Here is a 24521-nt window from a genome sequence, read left to right as displayed (position 1 = left end):
TACGGCACGATCTCGCTGACTTCACTTCGCTTACTGTTTTCTCATTTCTCATCTCTGTTACTCACTTTCCTGTTTTTGATGTACATCAACGATTTACCTGACTCGGTTCAATCAACTCTCAGGCTGAATGCAGACGACTGTAATATTTACCGAAGTATCAAATCAGTAAGGGATTGAGAGATTCTTCAATTTGACCTGGGCAGCCTTTACTCATGGTGTTCTAAATGGCTTATGGAAGTCAATGACGACAAATCTAAATGCGTGACAGTTACTTCTCTGACAGCCCCATATTTGTACACATACACAGCTGCGCACTCTTCACTGCAAAGCACCTCTGCGTATAAATATCTCGGTATCACTATAACAAGCGGCCTTACCTGAACCTCACACATCAACTTCGTCCTGACTCAAGAAAGTAAATTCTTAGGCTTTATTAAGCATCACCTGCACCTGGCCTCACCTGAAACGGTCTCTCGCCTACACAACAATAGTCCGGTCACAGCTGGAATATGCCTTTACAATCTGGAACCCATCCCAACATCTCTTAATCGACAAAGTACAATATGTATACAGAACAGAGGAGCGCGGTTCATTGCTCACGATTATCATCCTTTTTCCAGCCTCTCAGCCATTAAAGCCCCCCCCCCCTCCCCAACTCGCTCTTACCCATTCGATTACCAGACGAAAGGTACCAGGCCTGGCGTTCATTCATAAGTTATAATACGGTCACCCTCTTCCCCACCCCACTTACTTTCAACACCCTCACAAGCTATTTCCAAGACTTGATCACCCACAGAAAGAAGAAAGGACTTGCTCCACCTACGCGAACAAAAAAATTCCTCAATTCTCTGCACCAGCTGATGGTGTCAAACTGGAATGACCTTCCTGCCCACACAGCATCAGAACAAAATATATCGTCATTTATATCTAAGTGACCACTTTCGGAACGAATGAATTTCCTTCTGTTGAGCGAACGAAGTTTGTTTATTTTTGTGTACATCGTTTTTGAATTTGTCGTTTTATGGATACAAAAGATCCCCCTTTGTGTAAATCCCGTCACGAGGGTCTTTGAAGTGAATAAATGAAATGAAATGAAATTTGTGGCGGGGACGATATCATCTCAGTTTAAAAACATGGTTGTTAATACAGTAGCGTTTTAATTAGGTTGGCTAGTCACATCTGGAAGCCTATTATTTGCTCCAAAATAGCTAATAACTCTACACGTTCTCACTTCTTAAGTTACTTCCCGGGTTAAGGTTGGTGTCCACCATGCATAGCCACTGTGTTGTATATTTGTCTGTTCTCCAGCAAATGCGAACTGCTCCTGGAAATAATTTTCCTAATATTTGTTGGTGTTACTTCTTCGTTTCCAATGTGATGCCAATTGTTACTTCATTTGTTTCCTCTTCGATTCACATCCATGCTTTGTGAGTTTGTGTCAGGTACTGTCTTCTTTCGTTATCGTTTCTTTCGTCCTCTTTTATGATTTTTATTATTCGTGGCAAGCTGAGAAGCTGCCATTTGGTTATGACGCTGAAATAAATTGAATAATAGATTTTTCAGCAATTATACCACCAGGTGTTCAAAATATACCATCTTGGAGGTATATGTTTATACCCTGAGGTGGAAACAATATCCTTTCAGGCAGCTATATAGTTAGAGGAAGGTATAGCGTTTATACCCCAAAAGTTGTGCGGTCTGGGACAGGCTGTTTATACTCCAAATGGTATTAATCTTTCTGTGTAGTTCGGTGTCCAATGAACGTCCCAACAGGGGTACGACCCATTTTAATGCCGAGGGCGCCCTGCTTTAGAAGTTCTGTTTTTCAGAAACTAATTTGAATTTTAATTTAAATAATGAGCGCCTCTGCCTCATTCTTCACACGGTGCACAGCTTGCAGGTCGTAGAGTACAGATAGTTGAAAAACAAAAGAAAACGTTCTTCGATCGATGCACCCGTTTGTGAACTACTTAGCCAGGACATCTAACTAAAACGCCCTTATGTGAAATAAATACGATAAAAAAATCTGTTACAAAACATTGATCTTAGCTCTCAGTACATTTTGTGTGACACAGAGAACATCAGTGACAGTTATGGTAAAGATAGGGTGGAGCGGTAAACCGGAATAAATGTACGTTCTGCAGTTAGTTTTCTTCTCTGCTAAGCACGCTGATGCCGGGAAAGTGCAGAAGTTCAACAACCTCTCTCCTAAATCATTTTCATTCATTTTTAAAGTGATTCAGAAAACTCCATGTTTAAACATTGAGCCTTCCATGCACGTTTTCGAGCACGATGACCAAAGTGAGAGCCCCGGCGACAGATGCTCATCCCTACTAAGCAAGGTGTCGAAACGCAAAAAAATACGGGTTCGGTGCGAGTTCGCGTTGCTTGGATTTCGTTCCGTTTTAGTTGCGGTTCGGCCGCGCCAAAACTCGAACTAGTTTGCGAACCGGTTTAACGCTTCCGTTTTATATCTCCCATAAAACTACTTTTATGAGGAAATGCGTCTAGATGCGTCATGTCTAGAGTTGTGAAGCGGAGTTCCAAAAGGGTTTTCAAGTTTTAATGCTAACACATTTCCGTGGGATACACCGATGAATCGATAATTGTTTTTGATTGTGATATACCCAAGGACCTGGAGGTGTTATATGGGTAAACATAATCGAACAAACGAAACAGTAATAAATACATAGCAATTTCAGTAAGGATTAAACGCGGTAAGTTTACGGTGCGGTCCCCAAACAAACAAAACAAAATAACATCAAAAGGTAAGGCAGTACATCAAGATCGCATGTTGGTGACATACGAGCTATCCGCAATTTTGAATGATCGTGCATCTGAAATCCGAACAGCGGATGCAGGTAACGAGTTCCATAACTCAATGGCGCGAGGAAAGGAAAAAGAAGGAACGAGTTAGAAATGCAACGGAATGGTTCACAGTTAAAAGGATCGTCCGAGAGATGGCTGGCGAAGGATGTATGTGCAATGAACATATCGCAAGTGGTAGCGACTGATTTTGATAGCACGTGTAGACAAGCCGGCGGAATGCGTCACAATGGCACCAGCTCGCCAATAACCTGATTCCAGCAGATCTTTTGCCTATCTCGTATTCCCTTAGCCTGTGATAATAGCGCTGAGACGAGGACGGAACTTAGACGAGGACAGGCGGATTCCGGAATAGGTTCCGCTTTTTTTTATTCCTTTATTTTTATTTTTTATTTTAGACGAGACTCTGCACCAACGTCGGAGCGAAAGACAGACGAATGGCCATACTCTCTATAAACGGCTCTGCGACAGCTAATTCCCCAAGCTGGGCCTCTTAACCATCTCTCGCCGTGCAAAGGATTCAGTGACGGTCATGCTGGAAAACAGTTTGTTCAACTTACTCGCTTTCTGCTTTGCCTTCCCATAGAATATAGGCTCCTGGGCTCAGTCGTGTTTCACTCACGTCGTCCGTCTGGCCCTGGCCTAAGGTCTTGAAATCATTCCCCTATAACGGTAGAAAAGGTGACTCGTATCTGTAGAAGGTGTTGCATATGCTCTTCAGTTACTCAGAGGAGGTACTGGTTCTCCTTTGAGTCCCTTGGAGTCCTAATATTGTAACGCAATAAAGTGTCGTACATATTTGACAGGACAAATATGAAAGTGATCATCATCAGCTGCTTTACTGTGTTTCTGGCGTATGGACTGTGTAACGTTTGATGCTCCAACAAAATCTTCATGTCTAACCGTAGATTGTCCCAAAGACGAATGTTTACTCGATGACTATTTGACATCTTAGAAACGTCTGCACGTTTGGTGTGTTCGTTTTCTGGATGCTCTGCGTACTTAGTTTTGGTCAGTTCTTGGTTTGGTCTAGGTTTGGCGAGTTCGTAACAAGAGGGAAAATGGGGACTGGGTATAAATAAAAAGCGCTGATTAACACCTGAAGCATTATTGGCAGAACAGGAAAAGAAAAGGATTAGGATTCACATAACATATTTCTTGCGGAAGGAGGTCAACAAAGTGCGCACTAATACAGTTGTCACCTTTATTGTGAATCTGACCTGCTCCGAAAGTTTTGTTGGCTCTTTTTATCTGGATATCATTTTAAAGAGCCGGTCGCATCTTGAAAGCGTAACTGAGAACACTATATGCAAGGTAACGGACGACAGACAAATTGCTTTCGATCGAGAAGTGAGTGTCACTCCCTAAGCGGAGGAGTGAGAGGGAGATGGCGGGAGTCGTCATCAAGACGTCACTCTATGAAACGGCATTCCTTTCCTCAGTGTCGCACCCTCATTATTGTTTCCTATGGACCGGGAATTCCGGCATACTCTCAACATGTGGCGTCTGCTCTTGCCATGTAGCTCGTCGAATAACAGCGAAACTACACCAGTATATTTCAAGTGGGATTTCCGTTACCATGGCCACGAGGATTGCAATCGCCTTATAGACATAGGTGGGCATTTTGGTGAAACCTCACTCGCCCTCACCCTCGCGGCCCTCACAGGCACATGCCCTCACTCGCCCTCGCCCTCACGGTCCTCACAGACACATGCCCTCAATCGCCCTCACCCTCACCGCCCTCACGAGCACAGGCCCTCACTCGCCCTCACCCTCACGGCCCTCACAGACACATGCTCTCAATCGCCCTCACCCTCACCGCCCTCACGAGCACTGGCCCTCACTCGCCCTCACCCTCACGGCACTCACAAACGCAAGCCCTGAGGGTCTTACCCTCATAAGGTCTCCTGTGAGTGCACTCATGACGTCTGAGGGGCGCCAGGTCTCTGTGAGTGAAGTTACTGGTGAGGCCTGAGGTATGTGTGGTCAGTATGAGGGCATTCAGAAATGAGGTCAAATGACGCATACCAGACGTGCGCAAATTAAATTATGAACATTGATGATATGGTTACAGCGACACAACCACTGGCTGTGTACACTTTAAAGGGCTGGTGTGCACGTATTTAGCAATTTCATTTACGTCGCGCTGGGAACACAGCAAAGCGTCCTGACCTGACTGATTACTTGGCGATATGGTTCCAGCGACCCAACTACAGGCAGGGTGCACTTTAAAGGGCTGGTGTGCATGTTTTTAGAAATTTAGTCTATGTCGCGCTGGGAACACAGCAAAGCCTCCTGAGCTCACTGATTACTTCGTGATAGGGTTCCAGCGACCCAACTACCGAGAGCGTGCGCTTTAAAGGGCAGGTGCGCCGGTTTTTAGCAATTTCGTCTATGTCGCGCTGGGAACACAACAAAGCCCAGGACACTTGGCTGTATTCCCAGCGCGACGTAGACGAAATTGCTAAAAACATGCACATCAGCCTTTTAAAGTGCACCCTGCCAGTAGTTGGGTCGCTGGAACCATGTCACCAAGTAATCAGTCAGCTCAGGACGATTTGCTGTGTTCCCAGCGCGACGTAGACAAAATTTCTAAAAACGGGCACACCAGCCCTTCAAAGTGCACACTGCCTGTAGTTGGATCGCTGGAACCATATCACAAAGTAATCATTCAGCTCAGGACGCTTTGCTGTGTTCCCAGCGCGACATAGACTAAATTTGTAAAAACATGCACACCAGCCCTTTAAAGTGCACCCTGCCTGTAGTTGGGTCGCTGGAACCATATCGCCAAGTAATCAGTCAGCTCAGGACGCTTTGCTGCGTTCCCAGCGCGACGTAGACGAAATTGCTAAAAACGGGAACACCAGCCCTTTAAAGTGCACTCTGCCGGTAGCTGGATCGCTGGAACCATATCGCTAGTGCCTTCATAATTTGCGCACGTCTCGTAAGCGTCATTTAACCCCATTTCTGAATGCACTCATACTGACCTCACACCCCTCAGGCCTCACCAGTGACTTCACTCACACAGACCTGGCGCCCCTCAGACCTCATGAGTTCACTCACAGGAGGTCTCATGAGGGGCAAAACCTCATGAGTGCACTCACAGGAGACTTCGTGAGGGTAAGACCCCATGAGTGCACTCACAGGAGACCTCATGAGGGTAAGAACCTCATGAGTGCATTCACGGATGGCCTGATCGCGGGCTTGCCCTCACTCACCCTCACCTCAAAGGCGTGAGGTGAGGGTGAGGGGCACTCATGAGGGCCCTCATGAGTGAGTTCGCCCAGCTATGCTTATAGATAATGAACCGGAACAGATGTGACCATCCCTTTAAACGCAAGTGTGCCTCCAAGCAAGCGTCCGAAAATCACAAAAAATGAATGGCTAAATTGTCACCTGTGCGTAAACCTAGTGAACTTGCGTGCTCCTGGGGTCTGCCATTAATACATCTTTGTTTGAACAACATCGGCCTTCCTACAAGAATGTGGTTCTTCGTAGACGACATGACAGCGGCAATGGACACGGTCGGGTCGTTTGGCATGTTCCTTCTTCAAGTCCATTTTAAGACGGCCTTCTTGGCTTACACGCTGGTGCAGCCCAGGTTAGTAAACACTATAAATACCGTACGAGCACCAACAGCACCCGCCTATCCCTTGACATCATGCGAGAGGTTCTAGAGATACGGAATGGTTGACCAGCGTCCCCATCATACCACTTTCGCTGTTCTCTCAAAACGACCTTCAAGACCGTCTGGAGGCACACAACTTTATTGTTTCTGTTTTTAGGACGGTATGGAATGTTAGGCGCCCGAGAACCGTTTTCCGACAACAGTAGCGAACTTGCGACGCCTTACAACAGCTCACAGAATCTCCCGTGAGCGAAACATGCTCCTTCGCCTCCACTCTAGACATGTGATGAGCGCCGAGACGCGTATCACTACGTGACGTGATACTCTACGTGTCTTCTTTCGATCTGGGGTCACATGATCGAGGTGTTGTCGGCCACCGTCGAGCGCCTGCTACTGTCTGCTACGGCTTCCGAGACGCTTCACGCTCTTCGGTTATGATGTTACCGGAGTGAGGATTCGAAGGCCGTCAACGCCCTCGACGTCTAGGGACCGCTGACACTATGGGAAAAAGAGTAGCGCAACGCGAATCTCACTATGAGTTCGTAGTGACACCCCAGCAGAGCCGGCGATAAGGGGGGGGGGGGAGTAAGGCGGCCGCCTTAAGCCCATCGCTTGCATAGGCCCCGCGGACGAAGCCATCAACCAGGGATTAGTTATTTTTTAAATATCAAGTGTGCGCTTAATCGTGTGAAACAGGCCCCGCGATGTGGCTTTGCCTCAGGCCCCGCACACCCCTAGCACCGGCCCTGCACCCCAGTTATCCCCGACGGTGTGCGGGTCTATGGAGTTGGAGTTGTTACTTGAGAAATGTCTTCGATGACGCCACCGGGACGTGACAACTGACCTGAACATCGACATATGAATCGGACTGAAAGGGGATGAGTTCCCTAAATGTTAGAGATGAATCAAGAATTTTGCGAATCCGATTCTGAATCCAAGGAAGGTTCTAAGAATCCACGAATCTTTCGAATCCTTTCTTTAAAAACAGTTTAAAAAGCTAAGAAGAAAACTTATACTGAAAAATGTTTTGAAGCAGAATATGATACATTTGTTTAATGAAAAGAAAAAACAAACAAACATAATAGTTTCGGGAGAAAAGGTACCGATATAGTTATTTATTTAACACATTGTTCATCGACTACAAGAAATACATAAATTCTCGAGCCTGAATTATTTCTATAAAGCTAAAGCAACAATCAGAAGCAACACCATATTACTTTTAAACTTGTAATGTAACAGTTCCTGCCTGTTCCTCTTTCAGTCGAGAGCAATGTAAACAAAGAAACAAGAAAACACCCGTCAGTCATTGAGACTTTCAGCGGACTGCGGAGGCGCCAATTTGGAAAAGAACGGAGCAAACGTGGTTGGTGGATTCGAAAGTTTCGATTCGCCGTTTTGAGCACTAGGATTCGTATTCCCGAATCTCAAATGTCTGCCTAGGATTCTCGGATTCGGTTGGCACATCCCTACTAAATGTACATGCATCGCCATGACGACCGAGCGGATGAATATCTGCTGCTGTTCCATCGTTGACGTGCGGCAAAAACGCTAGGCGTTGACTCATAATCGCTCTCACCGAAGTGCACTCTGGACAACCGTGGGTTTGTATCAGACTTTGTAGCCTGATGTTTAATTAAAGCGAGCGTCTTGCTTCCTCCTGGCTCATTCGGCGGATTCTTGTGCAAGCGTCAGTCAGGCGTTGCCTTTCTTGTTCACGCAACCCTGAACTCCACGCTGGTAAGCTATACGGCCACATGCTTCGCTGATGTGGGTACAGGACAGATCAAGCAGACTTTTCCGTGACAGGGAATTAGCGAATACGTCGGAGGGATGACCCACAGGAAACGTCTCGAAAGTATATTCTCGTTTTGCACGGTCGCCTACGTCGCGCCCTAGTTGTAGACGTGCAACAAAGGATTGCACAGAAGCCACGAATATTACTCTTGTGATCGTTTGTCGGGCTGCATATATGCTTTGGTTTTCAGAAAGCGTTATACAGGGTGTCTCAGTTAAATCCCCGGGCTAAATAATTCGCGAACCGGTGCACCAATCGAATAACTTTCTTTTTTACAAGTATCTGTCCAATACCGCCTACAAGATGCGCACCGCGTGAATGAGCGGGAGGCGCTCATTATTTAAATAAAAATGCAAATGAGTTTCGTAAAAAAGCGTAACTTCTAAAGCAGGGCGCTGTCGGTATTAAAATGGGTACTACCCCTTTTGGGACCTTCAGTGGACACCTTTCAGAGAAAAATCTGCCACCGAAGCGGGTCATTTGTTGCAGTAATTAATTGGTTTCGGTTTACGTATTTTTGTCGCGGCTGGTCGCGGCGAAGCGCAAAAAGACGCTCTTTCACTCCCTTATCCATCAATGAATTACGTCCTTACACCAATGAATTACATCAATGAATTACGTCCTTTTGCGCTTCGCCGCGACCAGCCGCGACAAAAATACGTAAACCGAAACCAATTAATTACTGCAACAAATGACCCGCTTCGGTGGCAGATTTTTCTCTAAAAGGTGTCCACTGAAGGTCCCAAAAGGGGTAGTACCCATTTTAATGCCGACGGCGCCCTGCTTTAGAAGTTAGCTTTTTTCACGAAACTCATTTGAATTTTTATTTAAATAATGAGCGCCTCCCGCTCATTCACGCGGTGCGCATCTTGTAGGCGGTATTGGACAGATACTTGTAAAAAAGAAAGTTATTCGATTGGTGCACCGGTTCGCGAATTATTTAGCCCGGGGATTTAACTGAAACACCCGGTATAAATCACACAATGAATAACAGTCAACCAGAAACAGCTCGCAATATTCGTAGCCGACGTTTTTTTTTTTTTTTCTGCCAACCAATGGGGGGAGAGGCTCTTTCGCGCAGACGTCACACTAGACGGGTGCGATCTGTAGTTGGAGCGCTCCGACCTGCCACCGCGGCAGCGATTTTGCAAATGAATTTCACCGCAGTGAAACAACTGTGGGCAGAAACGTTTTGTGAGTATGCTTTTCACATACTGCTTTACAAGATGACAGTGCTCTTTGGCCATGTTGGATACCACTTTAGTGCTCCGATAAGAACAACTTTTTATGTTGCTAGTCAGCGGCACGTCTGTCTGCACCACATCGTCCCGTCTTTGCGCCCAAAACAAGAACAGTCTCTGTTCGAAATATCGGCGCTCTCGCCCTGAGGCAACCTCCTTCGTACCACCCTACCGGCTCGCTGGATTTCTACCTATCTACGACTTGTCACTCATGTTATTGGTTTTGGCGTTCTCCATCCAGCACTAGGGGGTGTCATTTAACAATATGTGCCAATGTGTCCAAGCTTTATCCATGCTTCACATTACGTGTTTTTGTGTCAATACGGAATACAACTTCCACAAGCGATCTCTATGAAAAACACTCACGTGATCAAAGACTTCACCATCTGCGTTGTCCTCGTACGTGATGTGGATTTCCATGGTGTAGGCTTCATATTTATCTCCTCCACTTTTCTTTTCCCATTCGTGCCAACCGAGATCACTGAGACCTATGAGAATGTCCTCCCGTTGTGTCCATAGGTCTTCGCCGTTCAGTTTCACCTGTCGTGAAATTTCATGCCACACAGAATATAGTGAGGCGTCTGCAACCTAGCCTAGCCTAGCCTGGCCTCGCCTGGCCCTGCGTGACGTGACGTGACGTGACGTGACCTGAGGGGGGCTCGGCTCGACTCGACTCGCCTCGCCTCGCCTCACCTCACCTCACCTCACCTCACCTGTTCCCATTTCCAAACCAAAAGGAGAAGCGAAGGGTGGAATTCAGGTAAAACTGGCGTTTTGACTAAGACGTTTCCACGCAAAGGCTCCGGAGCTTTTCGCTTGCAACTTCTAAATTTGAATTATGGGTAGCTGATACGATCTTAACGTCAATAACAACAAATACACAGACGATGATATTGTTAGCTCAGCTACGCTCAATTTTTAGTGCTTCAGAATGATACGATACAGTAACTGCTTGTCCATCAGGCAACACTAAATATCGTTGCAAAATATTTTCAGCTAATTGTGTGTAGTTTCTTTAGAGACAGTATGTTTATTTTTTTATATAGTTTCACTGACATCCACTCTGGACGGTCGGCAAATCTTGCGCAGTGAGATCGCGGAAGTTGCTTTGAACTTCCTTGGCTTGGCTAGAGCACTGTAGCCAGGCTTCTTTGGTCGAGTTATCGATTGTAGATTTCCAAGGAATGGTTCGTATGTGCACCTTTGTGAAAACAGTTTCCTCCTTGGTAGACTCGCTTTCTTCTCAAAATTTCGTTTGGAGTATATGGAAAGAAATATTCTCTCCGCTGCAAACCGCGCTTGGAAATGTGGATCTCAACAAACAGCTGCTATTAATGAAGCCAAAAACAAGAAACCTTCCCTTTAGGCGTGCATTGGCCGCTTGTGGACATTACTTTGCCTTTTATGGCCTGCAGCGGTAAGAGATTATGCCACAGCGCAGTCATCAACAATACGACGGTGCCCTGGTTCTATGCACAATTTATTTCAGAATTGAAGTCTCTCCTACCACACGTTCTCGAAACACGAAACTGGATTCCACCTCCGAAAGCAAGGCTTTGCTGCAAGCATTTTGACTCTGAAGGTTATGAACGTAACGCGCGGCACCACGAACAATCTGAAAATTCGGCACAAAGCTTCAAAGCTGTACCCACATTTTTTGAACGTGTCGCAGAGAACCAAGGCAAATAAAAACAGCAAATGAAGGTAGGTTGTGGTGTTATGTTTCAAGCTCACTTTCGTCTTTAAAAAAGAAAATACTCATGCAAAACAGCGCTCGTGCTAATGCTGCCACGCGTGAACAAAAAGTGAGAAGCTTCGTAAGTCGCTACCATCCATCGCTACCATCCCCTGCACTACCTGCTGCTCCTTCTGCCAGCGTAATGCGCACTCAACGCTGGCCTCCCCTTGAAATCGCAAGAGTATATGTGGCATATCGTCTCATACACGTTTTGCTGCCGTTGGTCCTTCACTAAAGTGGGACTTACCATGAGTTTTTCACTGTCGTCGACATCCGCCTGTATAACGGAGAGTCCGGTGCTAAACTTAGTCGTGGGATTCATGTGGTCATGGTACGTGTAATAGTTGTTTGCTGTCTTTGATCTCTGGGCGTAGAAGTTGAGAGATGGTCCACTAGGGTCTACTAAGTACTCCCCATAAACAGAAGTAGTCTCTTTATTTTGCCAAAGGCGGTACCTCTGCCTGCAAAAGCAAGTTTCGCTTATATTGAAGACGCAATCAAAGACAATGCAATATGCTTAAAACAAATCGGTTTACGCTAAATTATCGCCGCTTCCTTAGCTAAAACTTGCCCCGTAGTGTCTGTGATGACTACGGACCATAGCTCCACGGTAAAAATATCCGAACAACAAGAACACACACAAAAAAAATCGTGAGTATGACATGGGTTGATTCACCGCTGGATGGCAGTACACTACTCCGTTACAGACGAAACATTAGATGAGAGATATGGGAATGAAGTTCAATTAGTTATGTACAATTCGGTTATGAAAGAGCATAAATAAAATGTAAAGGTTAAAGAAAGAACATGAAAGGTAAATATCACAGGACAAGAAAAATTCATTAATAGAATAGAGGGGCCCATTCAGTTATTGCTGCTGATTCCTACTGCAAAGAGTGCCGACTCCTGTAGTTTCGAATTAACAGTTCCGATTCCTGAGAAGCGCAATTTGCACAAGGGGAGCAGGTTTTCTCATTCGCGAAATTGAAAGTTCTCTTGAGCTCCAAGATTACGCACTACACTCGCTGCTTTTGTGCGGCTTGTAATCCTCAACTCAACTCCGCGTAATCTCAATCTCAATTCCGCGTACGCGGTGGAGGGAGGCGAAAGTGAGCTGGCCCTTCTCGATTTTGGAGAAGGGCCCCTGGATAACGCGGTCTGGCCCCGGATGGGCCCTGTCTTTGAATGCGCGGCCGATAACAAGGTCGTCCGTGCAGTACTACGTGCGGTGCTCTTCCGGAAAGATTTTTCCTAAATCTATATATAATATAATTTTATAGACTTCTGCATGCTCGGTAGTACGCTCTGGTCTTCCTTCCAATCCGCCTAAGCGGTGGAGGAAGGCATATGGGAGCCGGTTCCTCATATACTGGAGAGGGGCTCTTTGATAACGCGGTCCACCCCCGGGCGGGCCGTGTCTTGGAGTGCGCGGCCCATAAAACGGTCGTCGGGGTAGTACCGCTTGCGGTGCTGTTCCGGGAAAGTCTTTTCTTAGGTTTAGTCCTGACGACATATTTATTCGCATGTCCTTCCATACTCAGGATGTAATAATCACGTGCAATAAAACAGAACTATACACCTTTTAAGCACCCAGTTGTCAAGAATTAGTTTATTTGTATGCAATATTTTCCAGAAAAACGATAATACAGATCACGTAACTTGTAAGGTATAACCTGGCTGGATGCCACCGTAGGCCACGTAGACTCATGTAGGCCATAGCCAGGGCTATATAACTGCAAATTACGAAGGGAATCGGAGGCGGGGTTTTTGAGAAACGAGTGTCCAAAAAACACATTTTTTGAGAGCATAGCTGTACTCTACACCGCCTTGCTGGAAGGGGGCAAGGTACAGACGTGCAAATGCGACATCAATTTAAAGAGCACGCTTCGGCCTAGACGCCGGTACTTCATATATATTGATGGCGTGTACAGGAGGAAAACAGCGCAAAGACAAATACGACACAAATCTGAATTTTGTGGCAACTTTGTCGATTTTTAATTGAAGATCAAAACAGCTGAAAGCCGTTGTACCTGACATATTGCGCAAAAAAAATCCCTAGTTTGGGACCGTCCGCTGGTGAGGAATAAAATATGAAAGTCGCTCCGTCAGAAAGCTCCGCTGCCGAATCAATTTCTTTCGAATTTTTTTCTGGCGGAACACAACACATAAGCCAAAATATTTATTGCTCCTGTGTGTATGCGTGTTGCGGTACAACAAATAGTTTTTCAGAGGAAATCGGTGATGGTGTCCGGACCACCCTGCCTGAGTTGAGATGGAATCACCCGAAAGCACTGCAGAGCCTTTCCTTCGCAAAGCTGAAATGGTGGCGTTCCCTTAGGAAAACCGTTGCAATGGAGGGCAGCGCAAAAAGTTCTCGCCTTCACCAGATCGGGTATGGCCCCCGAACGCACAGCCATAAAGAGAGGGCAGAGGGCAAGGGATACACATAAAAAGCTCAGTTGTATAGTTTGCCTTTGGCACTCCCTGCATGTCTTCCTTCTTTCTGCAGCTAAGATGGCGGCTAAGAAAGAGGCTTCGCCACGTGATAGCGAAATCCCAGTAAAAGACGCAAGACGCCGTAGACCGCGTGAGAGCGGAGGAAAGCGGCGATCCTCAAAAGGTTCGTCTCTATACTTTTACTATGTGTAGGGTCTTTAGGGCACGATGTGGCCTCCTCTTCCAGGTGCTGTGAGCTTGTTGGATGAGGAGCTGCAATGTGCCAGCCCGGGATCGCTGTCACGATTCCAAAGTAACTAAATTACCATTAATGGACCTAAGTATCTTAAGAAAGAATATCTGTAACAAAATTGCATTTGGCGTGTAACGAACGGGGAATGTAGCATAGACGCGGGATATGAAGTATTTTCCCGTACTGTTCCCCACGCTGTGATAATAAATCATGAGTGTGAGAGTGGGCAACACCAATAGTAATGGAAGACGTTACAATTTACCACTTCATACAGATGCCTGAGTAAGGAGTAACTAAACTGCATTATATACTGAACCGTAAATGTAACGAAGTTGAGTTCAATCGTCCCTGAAAAATAGCACATCTGTCCAGGTAACTTGTTGTTATCACCCTCGCCTCTTTTTATTCGAAAACATGATTACCAGCATAGAACAGAAATGTAGTAGAATTAGTCGTACAGCAAAACAGTGGTCTATCCAGAATTGCGGGCACGGGGGCGTTACAGAAATTCACTGGCGATTTAGCGCTAAATGCGAGAGAAATGCGTTAGCATTAACCGCCTTTTTCGGTCCATACTTGACTTCCGGGTATCGACTTCCGGTTTAAACCTAACTTCCTGTTGTCCACATCCCGTCTATACTTTACTTTCGGTATGCATTTCGGGTCCAACTCGAGTTCCGGTTGTCCACCTCCAGTCAATGCTTGATTTCCGGTTTGACACTTTCAATTACCGTATGTAAGTACATTTAATTAACCTTTCATTAGCCTCAATTACTTTCAGTTACCCTGTAATTACCCTTTAATTAGATTAGGTAATCGCAGGTTACCTGAGATAATCTTGAATTCCCTTAATTGCCTTTAATTACGTTTACTTGCCTTAATTACTCCCAATCCCCTTTAATTGGCGTTAATTACGTTAAATTACATTTCATTACTTCCGGTAGTCTATAATTTCATGTAACCTTTCTCTTAATTACGTATAGCTAACATTCATTACCTTTAAACTCAACTTTCTTGTTTTAATTACCTCTATTTGCCTTCAGTTACTCCTACTTCTTGCTCTTATTTACATTCGACTACTTCAATTCCATATAATTTGCCTCCATTTACATTTACCCTCAAATATCCCCTTTGCATGTCCACTTATACCGCTGTCTTGGTGAGGCACCACCATCTCACACACAGACACGCACATACACACATACATACAGCTTTTTCCATTTTGACACTCCTAATAATACTACTAATACTAGTAATACATAATACTAACGCATTAAAAAATGGAGGATCATAATTATAGATGCGTCATAACAGCATTTCCGGCATGTGTCTACGGTTGAAATAGCAAGCCCTCCCCCCTTCCGACAGGGGGAAAAGTTAGTGGGTGCCTCCAAGTACTTGGAGGGTGTGGTCGTCTGGATAAATCACTGGGCCCTATGCTCGCCAAAGTAATCTTCCTCGATTACTTTGTGTCTCGCTGGTCATTCTACTGTTTTCATACTTCGACGATGAGAGGAGTTTAACATTGCTGAGTGGCGAAAAGCAAAAAGACCACGCGGAACCCGCTTCCTCGTCGTTTTCCTTTTCATTGGCAGCCGGATCGTGAACTGCGCGTGTGGCAGCAGTATGGCCCGCCATAGGAGCAGCGAACTGTGTTCTTTCCTAACCGCGGTTAGGCATAATTTCGGTTAAGGCTGCCCGTGTGACAAAACCGCGGAACGCAACGGAGAATACACGTGCGCGAAACCGCAACAGTCGTTGTCATGGTAACAAAAAGAAAAAGGCGATGCTTGCGCAGGAGATGGGGCTCATGTTCTCTCCCACGCCCTCTTCTGCGCTTCTGCTCGTCACCTTCTCTGTACTGGAAATTTATTTATTTATTTTACTTATCTAGATATACTGCGAGCCACGCAGTGGCCCAGCAGGAGGAGATACAAAGTGTAAACAAGGAAAAAGAATCAACAACCAGGTTTACACGCACGCACACAAAAGAGAACACTCTTACAGGAACAATAACAATCTCAACCAGTGCAAATGTCATCAACAAGGTCTTCGAATACTGTAATACTTTCGCTCCGAACAATACCGATAAGCAACGAATTCCACTCAGGAACACCACAGACATAACACGAATTTTTAAATGTTGAAGTACGAGCGAATAATGTTTTAAAGGAAGAGGGGTGAAGATAGTGCGTATATCGCGGCTGAAGGGGTTCTAGCTTGGAAAAGCACTGTAATCTAAAATTACTTATCGATGTCTCATAAAAGAACTTCAGCTTCTTGTCTTCACATGAAAACTAACTGCTATCATTTGAAGCCCTTCTGGGCATTTGCGTCCATGACAGTGTTATAATCGCTGAATGCAGATAGTGGATCATCCAGATGCGCTCGCATTTTTCACCGAACGTCACACATGCATTGCAGGTGCTGTGCCCGTGAAGAACTGAATGTTTTTGCATATCTCTAAGATGTATATTTGGTCGCTGTGATCACGTGGTATTTTTGCTGTACACATTATGTCAGAAGAGACGAAGTAACTTCGAACATTCTTGAAAACATTTCCTTTCCTACGGTCCCATGACTCAGGACGGCGAAAATCGCGCAGAGGACAGCGTCGTTGTGTAGTGTCTTACGTGCACACTCAATGGCACAAATCCCAACCTTCTCCTTTTTGTGCATCGTTCGGGAAGTTGCAGTAAATGTGGTGCCTTTTGGTGCTTTGAGTCAACGTTGATATTTTTTTGTAGACAAACAAAACCCGACACAGCACTGCCAACGCAGGACCCTCTTCTGCCCTAGGTGGTCTAAAGCCAGAGTAGGATATCACTACAATGCGACAAGAAATAGCTTTGCAGGGGATGCTCAAACCTGCGAGCGACAACATCGTCTTCTGAAAGGCAGTTTTTGCTCCCCTTCTGTTTCCCAAACTGTGCAGCGCAGAGCGTTTATTTATCCTAACTCACCGATGACTTCAACCTATATTTTTTTCTGGCTTTCACTCGAGACATCAAGTGTACCGGACTGTTGGATTTCAGATGGAACTACTGTGAACTGAGTGAAACCTTGACTTACACGTTTTTTGACATGAAGTAAAGTACATGCATAAACTTTACATGTCTTGTCAGTCCTTTAGGAAGTCTCAAGGTGCCCGTGTCAGATTCCGATTGACGTCTGAATCCATTCTGAAATTAAAAAGAACACCAATGCGTCTCATTCGAAGCAAGAGGATCACGTTGAGTTACATATTGAGATAATTAATAATTCGGGGCTTTACGTCGCGAGACAACTGCGATCACGAGCGACGCCACAGTGGTCGGCTGTGTGGATTAATTTTGCCAACCAGGGGGTCGTTTAACGTGCTGCGAAGTCTCGACACACGGCACACCACATTTAACTCCCCTCGCAGAATACAGCGTGTGTGAGCAACTTCTACCCTTCCACCATGTTGTGCATAGTTAGTGCGATATGCATTAAAAAAAAACATGCGAGTTTTGCAAGCAGTCAATCCGTGCAAAAGGTTATGTACAGAGTGAATTTAGCAAGGGTCACACATTTCGATCGAGTTGTAAAAATATAAGATAACTTCTCAGGCGCTTCAAACTTTGCAGACTGCTAGTCATTCGTCTGAAGTTTCAGCCTTTTCTTTTCTATTCTTTTTTCCAGATGCTACCACTTTGTCGAAAAAAGTTGGAAGCAAAGCAAATTCTCACCCCATGCATTTCCTTTGGCCTATACAGCGAGAATTTCAAGTTGCGTGAATTCCGCTTATTTTCCATGCAGATATTAAATTATACCTTAAAACTGCACGCATAAACAGAGATATGCACAACCGTTTCAAAGAAAACTACATGATCTCATCCATCAAACACGTGCGTGGAAACAAAAATGTACCTACATACCTGGTAGACACAGTGAATGCCTGGTTGACCGCGTGCAGTCGCGACGAGGCCCATTTGCTTGTAGGTGTATAGATCGGGGGGCATCATAGGGTACGACATGATGCTCGTTATGATGCTCGTTATCTCGTATCGATGCTCCAACGAAAACGTACAGGGGCAGAATAGATTGAGCACCGAATGCGGGCTTCTTATAATGGCCAACCCACGTGGTCCGTATGACGATTCTCTGTGCATTGCGGTTTGTTCGGCCGTTGACAGGTTTAAAATGTGATTCGTTTTCAATTGGCAGGGCCGTATATTCTGCAGGATTCCAGCTGCGCCAACACAAAGTACAGGGTTCCAGAACTTTCCCGAACCGTTTATACCGCTGCCCATAATACTGCGTTTGAGTGCATCCTACGCTATCGTGTTTGCGTACGCAAGGGGTAGCGTGGTGGTTCTGCGCTCTGCGCAAATCCATTTTTATTGTTTGCGTGCGCGCAGAACCACCAACGCTATCCCTTACGTACGCAAAGGCGACAGCGTACGGTACACTAAAACTCTGTAAGAGACAGTTCTAGTGTACTCTGCGTTATCGCCTGTGCGTACGCAAGGGGTAGCGTTGGTGGTTCTGCACACGCTCAATACATCGAGAGCTTCGCGCACTGCGCAGAACCATTAACGCAACCCCTTACGTACGCAAAGGCGATAGCGTACGGTACACTAAAACTCTCTAAGGGACAGTTCTAGTGTACTGTATGCTATCGCCTGTGCGTACGCAAGGGGTAGCGTTGGTGGTTCTGCACACGCTCAATACATCGAGAGCTTCGCGCACTGCGCAGAACCATTAACGCAACCCCTTACGTACGCAAAGGCGATAGCGTACGGTACACTAAAACTCTCTAAGGGACAGTTCTAGTGTACTGTATGCTATCGCCTGTGCGTACGCAAGGGGTACCCAGTAAACCACGAACGTCTAATGGACATCCAGAGGATGGTACACCGTGGATATTTTGGATATCTAGTAGACATCCGGATAGGTCCAGCTAACATGGAATGGATGTACCATGGATCGTCGGAAGCTCATCCATAACTGTATATATAGATATCTTCTGGATGTAACAGCTGGACATTTGCACATCCATTGGACGTACTTGTTAAGCACTACGACGTCTAAAATACATCTATTAGCTGATCCTACTGGATTGACATACGAGTACGTCGGATTGCAAATCTACTTATATAAATATTTATTTCAACACCATGTACAACTGTACACAACTTTATGAACGGTCACCCCCGTCCAGACATCCCCGTCTTCGGTCGCCTTCACCGCTCTGCGTTGGACATTCTCCTCTTCATTTGGCATATTCTACGATGTGCAGCTGTAAATTAAGAGTAACATAATTACTATCATTGCTAGTGTTGGGGTTCAGGATATTCTGAACTCCGGATTTATCTTGAGTTTACTTTAAGCGCTGGAAACCTGATTTCATTTAAGGATCAAGACAAGACGGAGATCCACGCCTTCTATTGCATCAGGGACTTTATCTGTTACAGAAATTTTAATTAAAAACTAGCAGAGGAAAATAGATGACGTTTTAGCAGGTGGGTTATACGGCCAGGCGAACATCCTCTAAAATTCACAAAAAAGAAGTCACATGTAAAACAGAAAGTTCCCTCTTCTTTTTGAAATAGCGCCATATACAGTGAGGAGCCTAGCAGAAGTAACTCTTGATTTTTGCTTTGAAGTAGTAGTAGGCATTAAGTGCCGACTTGGTAGCATGACGACTGATGCCAACAAAGCGAGTTACGCGTGATAATTGAGGTACTCATCAAATACCTAGCAAAAACATCTCAAATATTCCTTCGTTGAAATATGGCAGTCATCGAAAAAGTATATTTCGATTACTTTCAACTGTTCATGTTCCCGGTCAACTTGCGACTTGTGTTGGGCTTGTCCTTTTGTATGTTCGAGCCCTATAACAATTATCTTGCATCATGTTATGCACGCTATGTGAAGGTTGTCCTAGCTCTCAGGACTGAAAACTAGGGCTATATAGGGCCAACTAGCAACACTACTTCGCGACTTTGCTTGGCAATTTATAACACACATAATCCATTTTATAAGTACCATTTTTTAGGCACCATTAACTACAAATTTAGTATAAGCAAACACACCTCTTCCGTTCTCTTGCAGGAGCATGACGGAGCCAGTCCTTCACAGCGTTTTCAACTGTGTACTCGCTGCAGCTGTGGACATCCCTCACGGCAGCTAAAAGAGAATTACAATGGGCAAACATGAACACACGAATCAGCTGGTACACATAGTATGTTTCACGTAGCTCTCCGGGATGTAAGATTGGTGCTGACCAGCGAACAATCATTTACATATGTACATTCCTTAAAGGGCTACCTTCCTCCACTGCTAGACAATTTAGCACCTTCATTGGAAAAAATATGTGAAAAAGAGGTCGAACCGACCCTTAGTCATGTTCCTGTTTCACAGAGTAGCGCTTACATTTGTGGTTTCGCTCAATTATCCGGCACTGGATTACATACCCCCTTTAGTTTGTTTCTTGATCTTACTATCGTTCATGCACACAGTTCAGGTACAGGGCAAAAGAAGTCACGCAATGCTCTGTAACACTGTCAGCCAGCGAGAGGAGAAGGAACAGCGAAACATCACTTGCTGCTGTTCCTTATATTTGCCCAAATTCACGCGAACCCAAGGGTAAACACTTACATCAGATTGGAAAGCTGGATGAAACAGCGAATTATTCCGCTGCTGCGTGCAAAAATATGTAAACGCAAACATATTACGTACCTGAAGAAAATAACTGCATGTGAGCTTGATTTTTTCCCCCATAGTCTAGGTGTCCGAGGGCACCAAAATTGTATAGAATGTGTAAGGAATGGCAGATAAATAAATTTGACGGCCTCGGTGACTCAGTCGGTGGCATGTCCGCCTGTTTATCCCATGATGGCGGGTTCAAACTTAACCGAGAACAGTGGAAACTTTGTGGAACGGTACAAGTTGCTCAGACAAGCCGTCTTCTGCGAGGGACGTTAAATGTGGTGTGCAGTATGTCGAGATTCCCTGTGATGGGGGCAACATTATTCCACAGACCCGACCACAGTGGCGGAGTTCATGATCACAGTCGTCTTGCGACGAAGAGCCCCGGATTATATATTTTAAAGTTCTGTATGAATGTTACTCACCAATAATACACTTTGACATGTTGAGAGACGAGAAAGATTCCTTTCCCTTTCGCCCCCGCCAGGAAAATAGCACAGCGACTCCGTCGCTCATAACGCTGCGTAGTATCCCTATTGGAAATTCCTACTTGACTCCATATGGTATTATGACACCAGGTCCTACATGATGAAGGAACCTACATACAAATAGGATCCTGTTTAATTGTGGGTCCTACATGCAAATGCGATCCTACATATAAACAGGATCCTATTTGGTTGGGGGACCTACATGCAAATGCGATCCTACATATTAACAGGATCCTATTTGATTGTGGGACCTACGTTGGGTCATACATGCAAATAGGTTCAAGTCTCTCGTTGTGATCCCGTATAATTTGTGCACCCTATTGTGCTGTGTATATTAGGAAATAACAAATCATGCAGCTTCTATTTTTTTTTTATTGATATCGTTCATCATCCCTGTGACATGTCTGTTGAACAATCACACTCTTGCCTGATGTACAGCGTCTTCAACACCTTTACAGATCATGCTAGATGATAGCTCTAAGATATATTTCTTGTAGGCATCTGAAACAATAAAGTGAGTTAGGAAGCTAGATTTAACAAGGGATAATACATTATGTGTCACATAAAATATGCCAAAACTCGTGCACAGGTTAACCAGACTTCCCACATATGCTGTTACTTGAGGTCCAAAGACAATGGCTTTGTTTGTTAGCAGTAAGATCAATTAACTATGACAACTGGGGCTACAGCAAGGGTGTCAGTAAGGCATTACCTGAACAGGGTGAAAACAATGCACGTTGAGTTATAATATCCGCAACTATTTACATTCTGTCATATTCCTTCCACACTCGGGGAAAATATGCATGACACAAGCTGAGTTATTATGAATTAATAACCAAAAAAGGAAGATCTGTATCTTTAGAGCACCGGTACCCTGTAGCAGGGCCGCAGAAGCATCACACATTATATCAACCTGATGTTAAGTGATGATACAGGTTAACCAACAGGGTAAGAGCACAAGATTACAGATGGAGGATAAGGAAATAGGTAACAATAGGGTAATAATCGCACTGAGCGGATAAAGTTATAGGAACCCACACGCTAGGAAGAATACAAAGCAAAAGGTGCACGAAACATGGCATTACATGCACACAACTAACCTTCAATTCACGAAATCCAACAGCTTTCGGTCTTCCAAGGTACACACACAGAAACAGGTCCAGATACCACTAGTAAGGCATGAAATACAGTCACAGCACTGCGGGGCACCAAAATCACCAAAACTACGACGAAAGACGCTTCCCGAACGAGAGCTCTCTGGACATGCGTCCGAACGCTTCTATGATTTCCCTTCCAAATGAGCTGGAGGAATTCCAAGCTCCAACGGCGCCGCCTGGCTGTAACGGCTCTCTCCACCATGCTCTCCTCGCGCTACATCCAGAAAGCAGAAAGTCGCGCGTACGGGTGACCAGTGCCATTGGAAAGAGGACGTTTTTCCCGTCAAAATAAGTCTTCAATCACATTTCTACGCCAACAAACAACCGACATCGAAAAAAATGCCCCCAGCCCCATGTATAACGAGCCGCTTTTGCCATGTTTGTCCTCACTCGAGAATGGAGAGAGATAAAAAGATCCCGCAAGTTTCTAGCCGTTCGGTGTTCGGAGTGCACGAATCCATTAATAGGTGATTCAGATCTCCCACAGGGTTCAAACCTAAAAACAGGGACGAAGGTGCGCAGAAGGAGAGTCAGCCTAAGGAATTTCGGGAATAACGCCATAACCTGTAGTAAATAGACGGAAGGTGCGAATTGAAAAGTTGTAGAGCAAAGAACGAAGAACACGCATCCAAAATTTCCAGTAAATTGGACGTTAGGTAAGCGAGATTACGGCACTAAAGGAACGGCACCCACGGAAGCGTCTCCGAGCGGCGTCAGCCAGACTTGCTGGCGCCAGTGCCATGACCCTCCAACTGCAAAGCCCATATCTGGGGAACGGAGAGTCTCGCGCTTACGGGATTAAAGCGGTTGGAAAGAGCACGTCAAGAGCTTCAAAACTATGTCAAACACGACTCTGTAGGTGCGATGGAAACGGTTTTAGGGGAAAAACAGCCGGCAGTCCCATGTATTGGGAGGAGTGTAAACACGGAAACCGGTAGCTCGAGAACCAGAAGACTTTGACAGCTGTAGTAAATTTTGCCACGTTCACCGAGTTGAGGCGAGTACACTCTAGAAAGGTGAAAACTGTCCGACGCGGGCTTCCGTCCGAAAAAGGGCATCAAAGCTAAAAAAAAAGTTACGAACGCGTCTCTGCCCACAACCCCCGAACCGCTAAAGACCGACTCATGGTTCCATTTGACCGATCGTAGAGCGACTCATGTCCTACTAGGACGGAAATTCTGGCGTCGACATGACCACCGGGGCGGATGTTACGGAGCTCCGAATGTATCGGAAGTGCAGACGGAGGCCTGGAATTTTCAAGTATCTCGACTACTCTTAGGATTTCCTGCGAGCCGTGAGCGTGCACGTGAAGGCGAAGGATTGGGGAATCAGTCACAACAAGCCGCGTCCTGATAGAACCGGTTTAGTCGTAGAAATTAGACCGAAAACCCCATCGACACCGCAATGTCGCTCGATGGCGTTCAGCCGCCACCTCGACCTGTTGCGCACTGTTGTCGAAGTTCGTGCTTAAATAGTACTCAAAGGAATGCACGCATCATTGTATGCTTGATGTTTCGTCGACTAGTAATGGGCATACTCTATGCATGTTCCATAAATGAATGCAACCAGTCCATTCAGTTGTTTTCAACCTAAAAAAATATATTCATTTGCAGTGGTTCTAATAGAATTCGCACTTGATAACCTGCCGTATGTGTGCGCGTTGGCAAACATGATTGAATATGACTAGTTCGTTCTGGGCCCCTGTTTTGAAGGAATCAAATAATGTTTGTTGCTGTGTTAATATATCACTTCCATATCTCAAAATAATTCCCCACGTCCTCCCCACATGAAACCAAACAGGCCACGTAAGATCTCCCATAGCTCCTTTTTGATGCCTTGTAGGATCCTACAAGTCTGCTACGTAGCCGGATATAGGCGATGTAGTGTCCTACAACTCTCCTATATTGCCGAATATGGGACAAGTAGGACACCACAACTCTCCTACATAGCCTAATATGAGACATGTAGGATCCTATGACTCACCTATATGTGAATTAATATAGGACATGTAGGATCCCACAACTCTCCCACATGATACAAAATAGGACATAAAGGATCCTACATCAATTTGTATAGGATAAATAGGATCGCATACAACCTATTTGGCTTTTTTTCAACAGGGATACGTCGTGTAATGGACTCCGGGCTTACACCCCCGATGTTTCTGAACTGGCAGATCTGTTTGATGAAGATTGTCAAAAAACAAGTTATCCGCCACAGCTGTTTTACCAGAGATTCTTTTGTCTTCGGGCCATTCAAAGTCATATCAAATTCCTGCAGCGCA

At 45.3% G+C, this 24521-nt stretch overlaps 1 protein-coding gene across 1 annotated transcript in view; it reads right to left on the bottom strand.

The window, feature by feature from the left end:
• LOC135378860 (uncharacterized) overlaps nucleotides 1-17962 on the bottom strand; it is a 31121-nt gene extending 13159 nt beyond the window's left edge. Inside the window, exons 1-5 of the mRNA XM_064612006.1 lie at nucleotides 17817-17962; nucleotides 16990-17099; nucleotides 11476-11689; nucleotides 9857-10030; nucleotides 3387-3490 (exon numbers count right to left, since the gene is read on the bottom strand). Of these exons, the coding sequence (XP_064468076.1) occupies nucleotides 3387-3490; nucleotides 9857-10030; nucleotides 11476-11689; nucleotides 16990-17099; nucleotides 17817-17915 (701 nt within the window). The 5' untranslated portion in view covers nucleotides 17916-17962. The remainder of the gene's footprint in view (nucleotides 1-3386; nucleotides 3491-9856; nucleotides 10031-11475; nucleotides 11690-16989; nucleotides 17100-17816) is intronic.
• Nucleotides 17963-24521: the final 6559 nt, after the last annotated feature.

Source organism: Ornithodoros turicata, chromosome 1 (genome assembly GCF_037126465.1).
Source record: "Ornithodoros turicata isolate Travis chromosome 1, ASM3712646v1, whole genome shotgun sequence".
Taxonomy (NCBI): domain Eukaryota; kingdom Metazoa; phylum Arthropoda; class Arachnida; order Ixodida; family Argasidae; genus Ornithodoros; species Ornithodoros turicata.
Note: the sequence above shows the minus strand (reverse complement) of the source record. Positions and strands in the feature narration are given on the sequence as shown.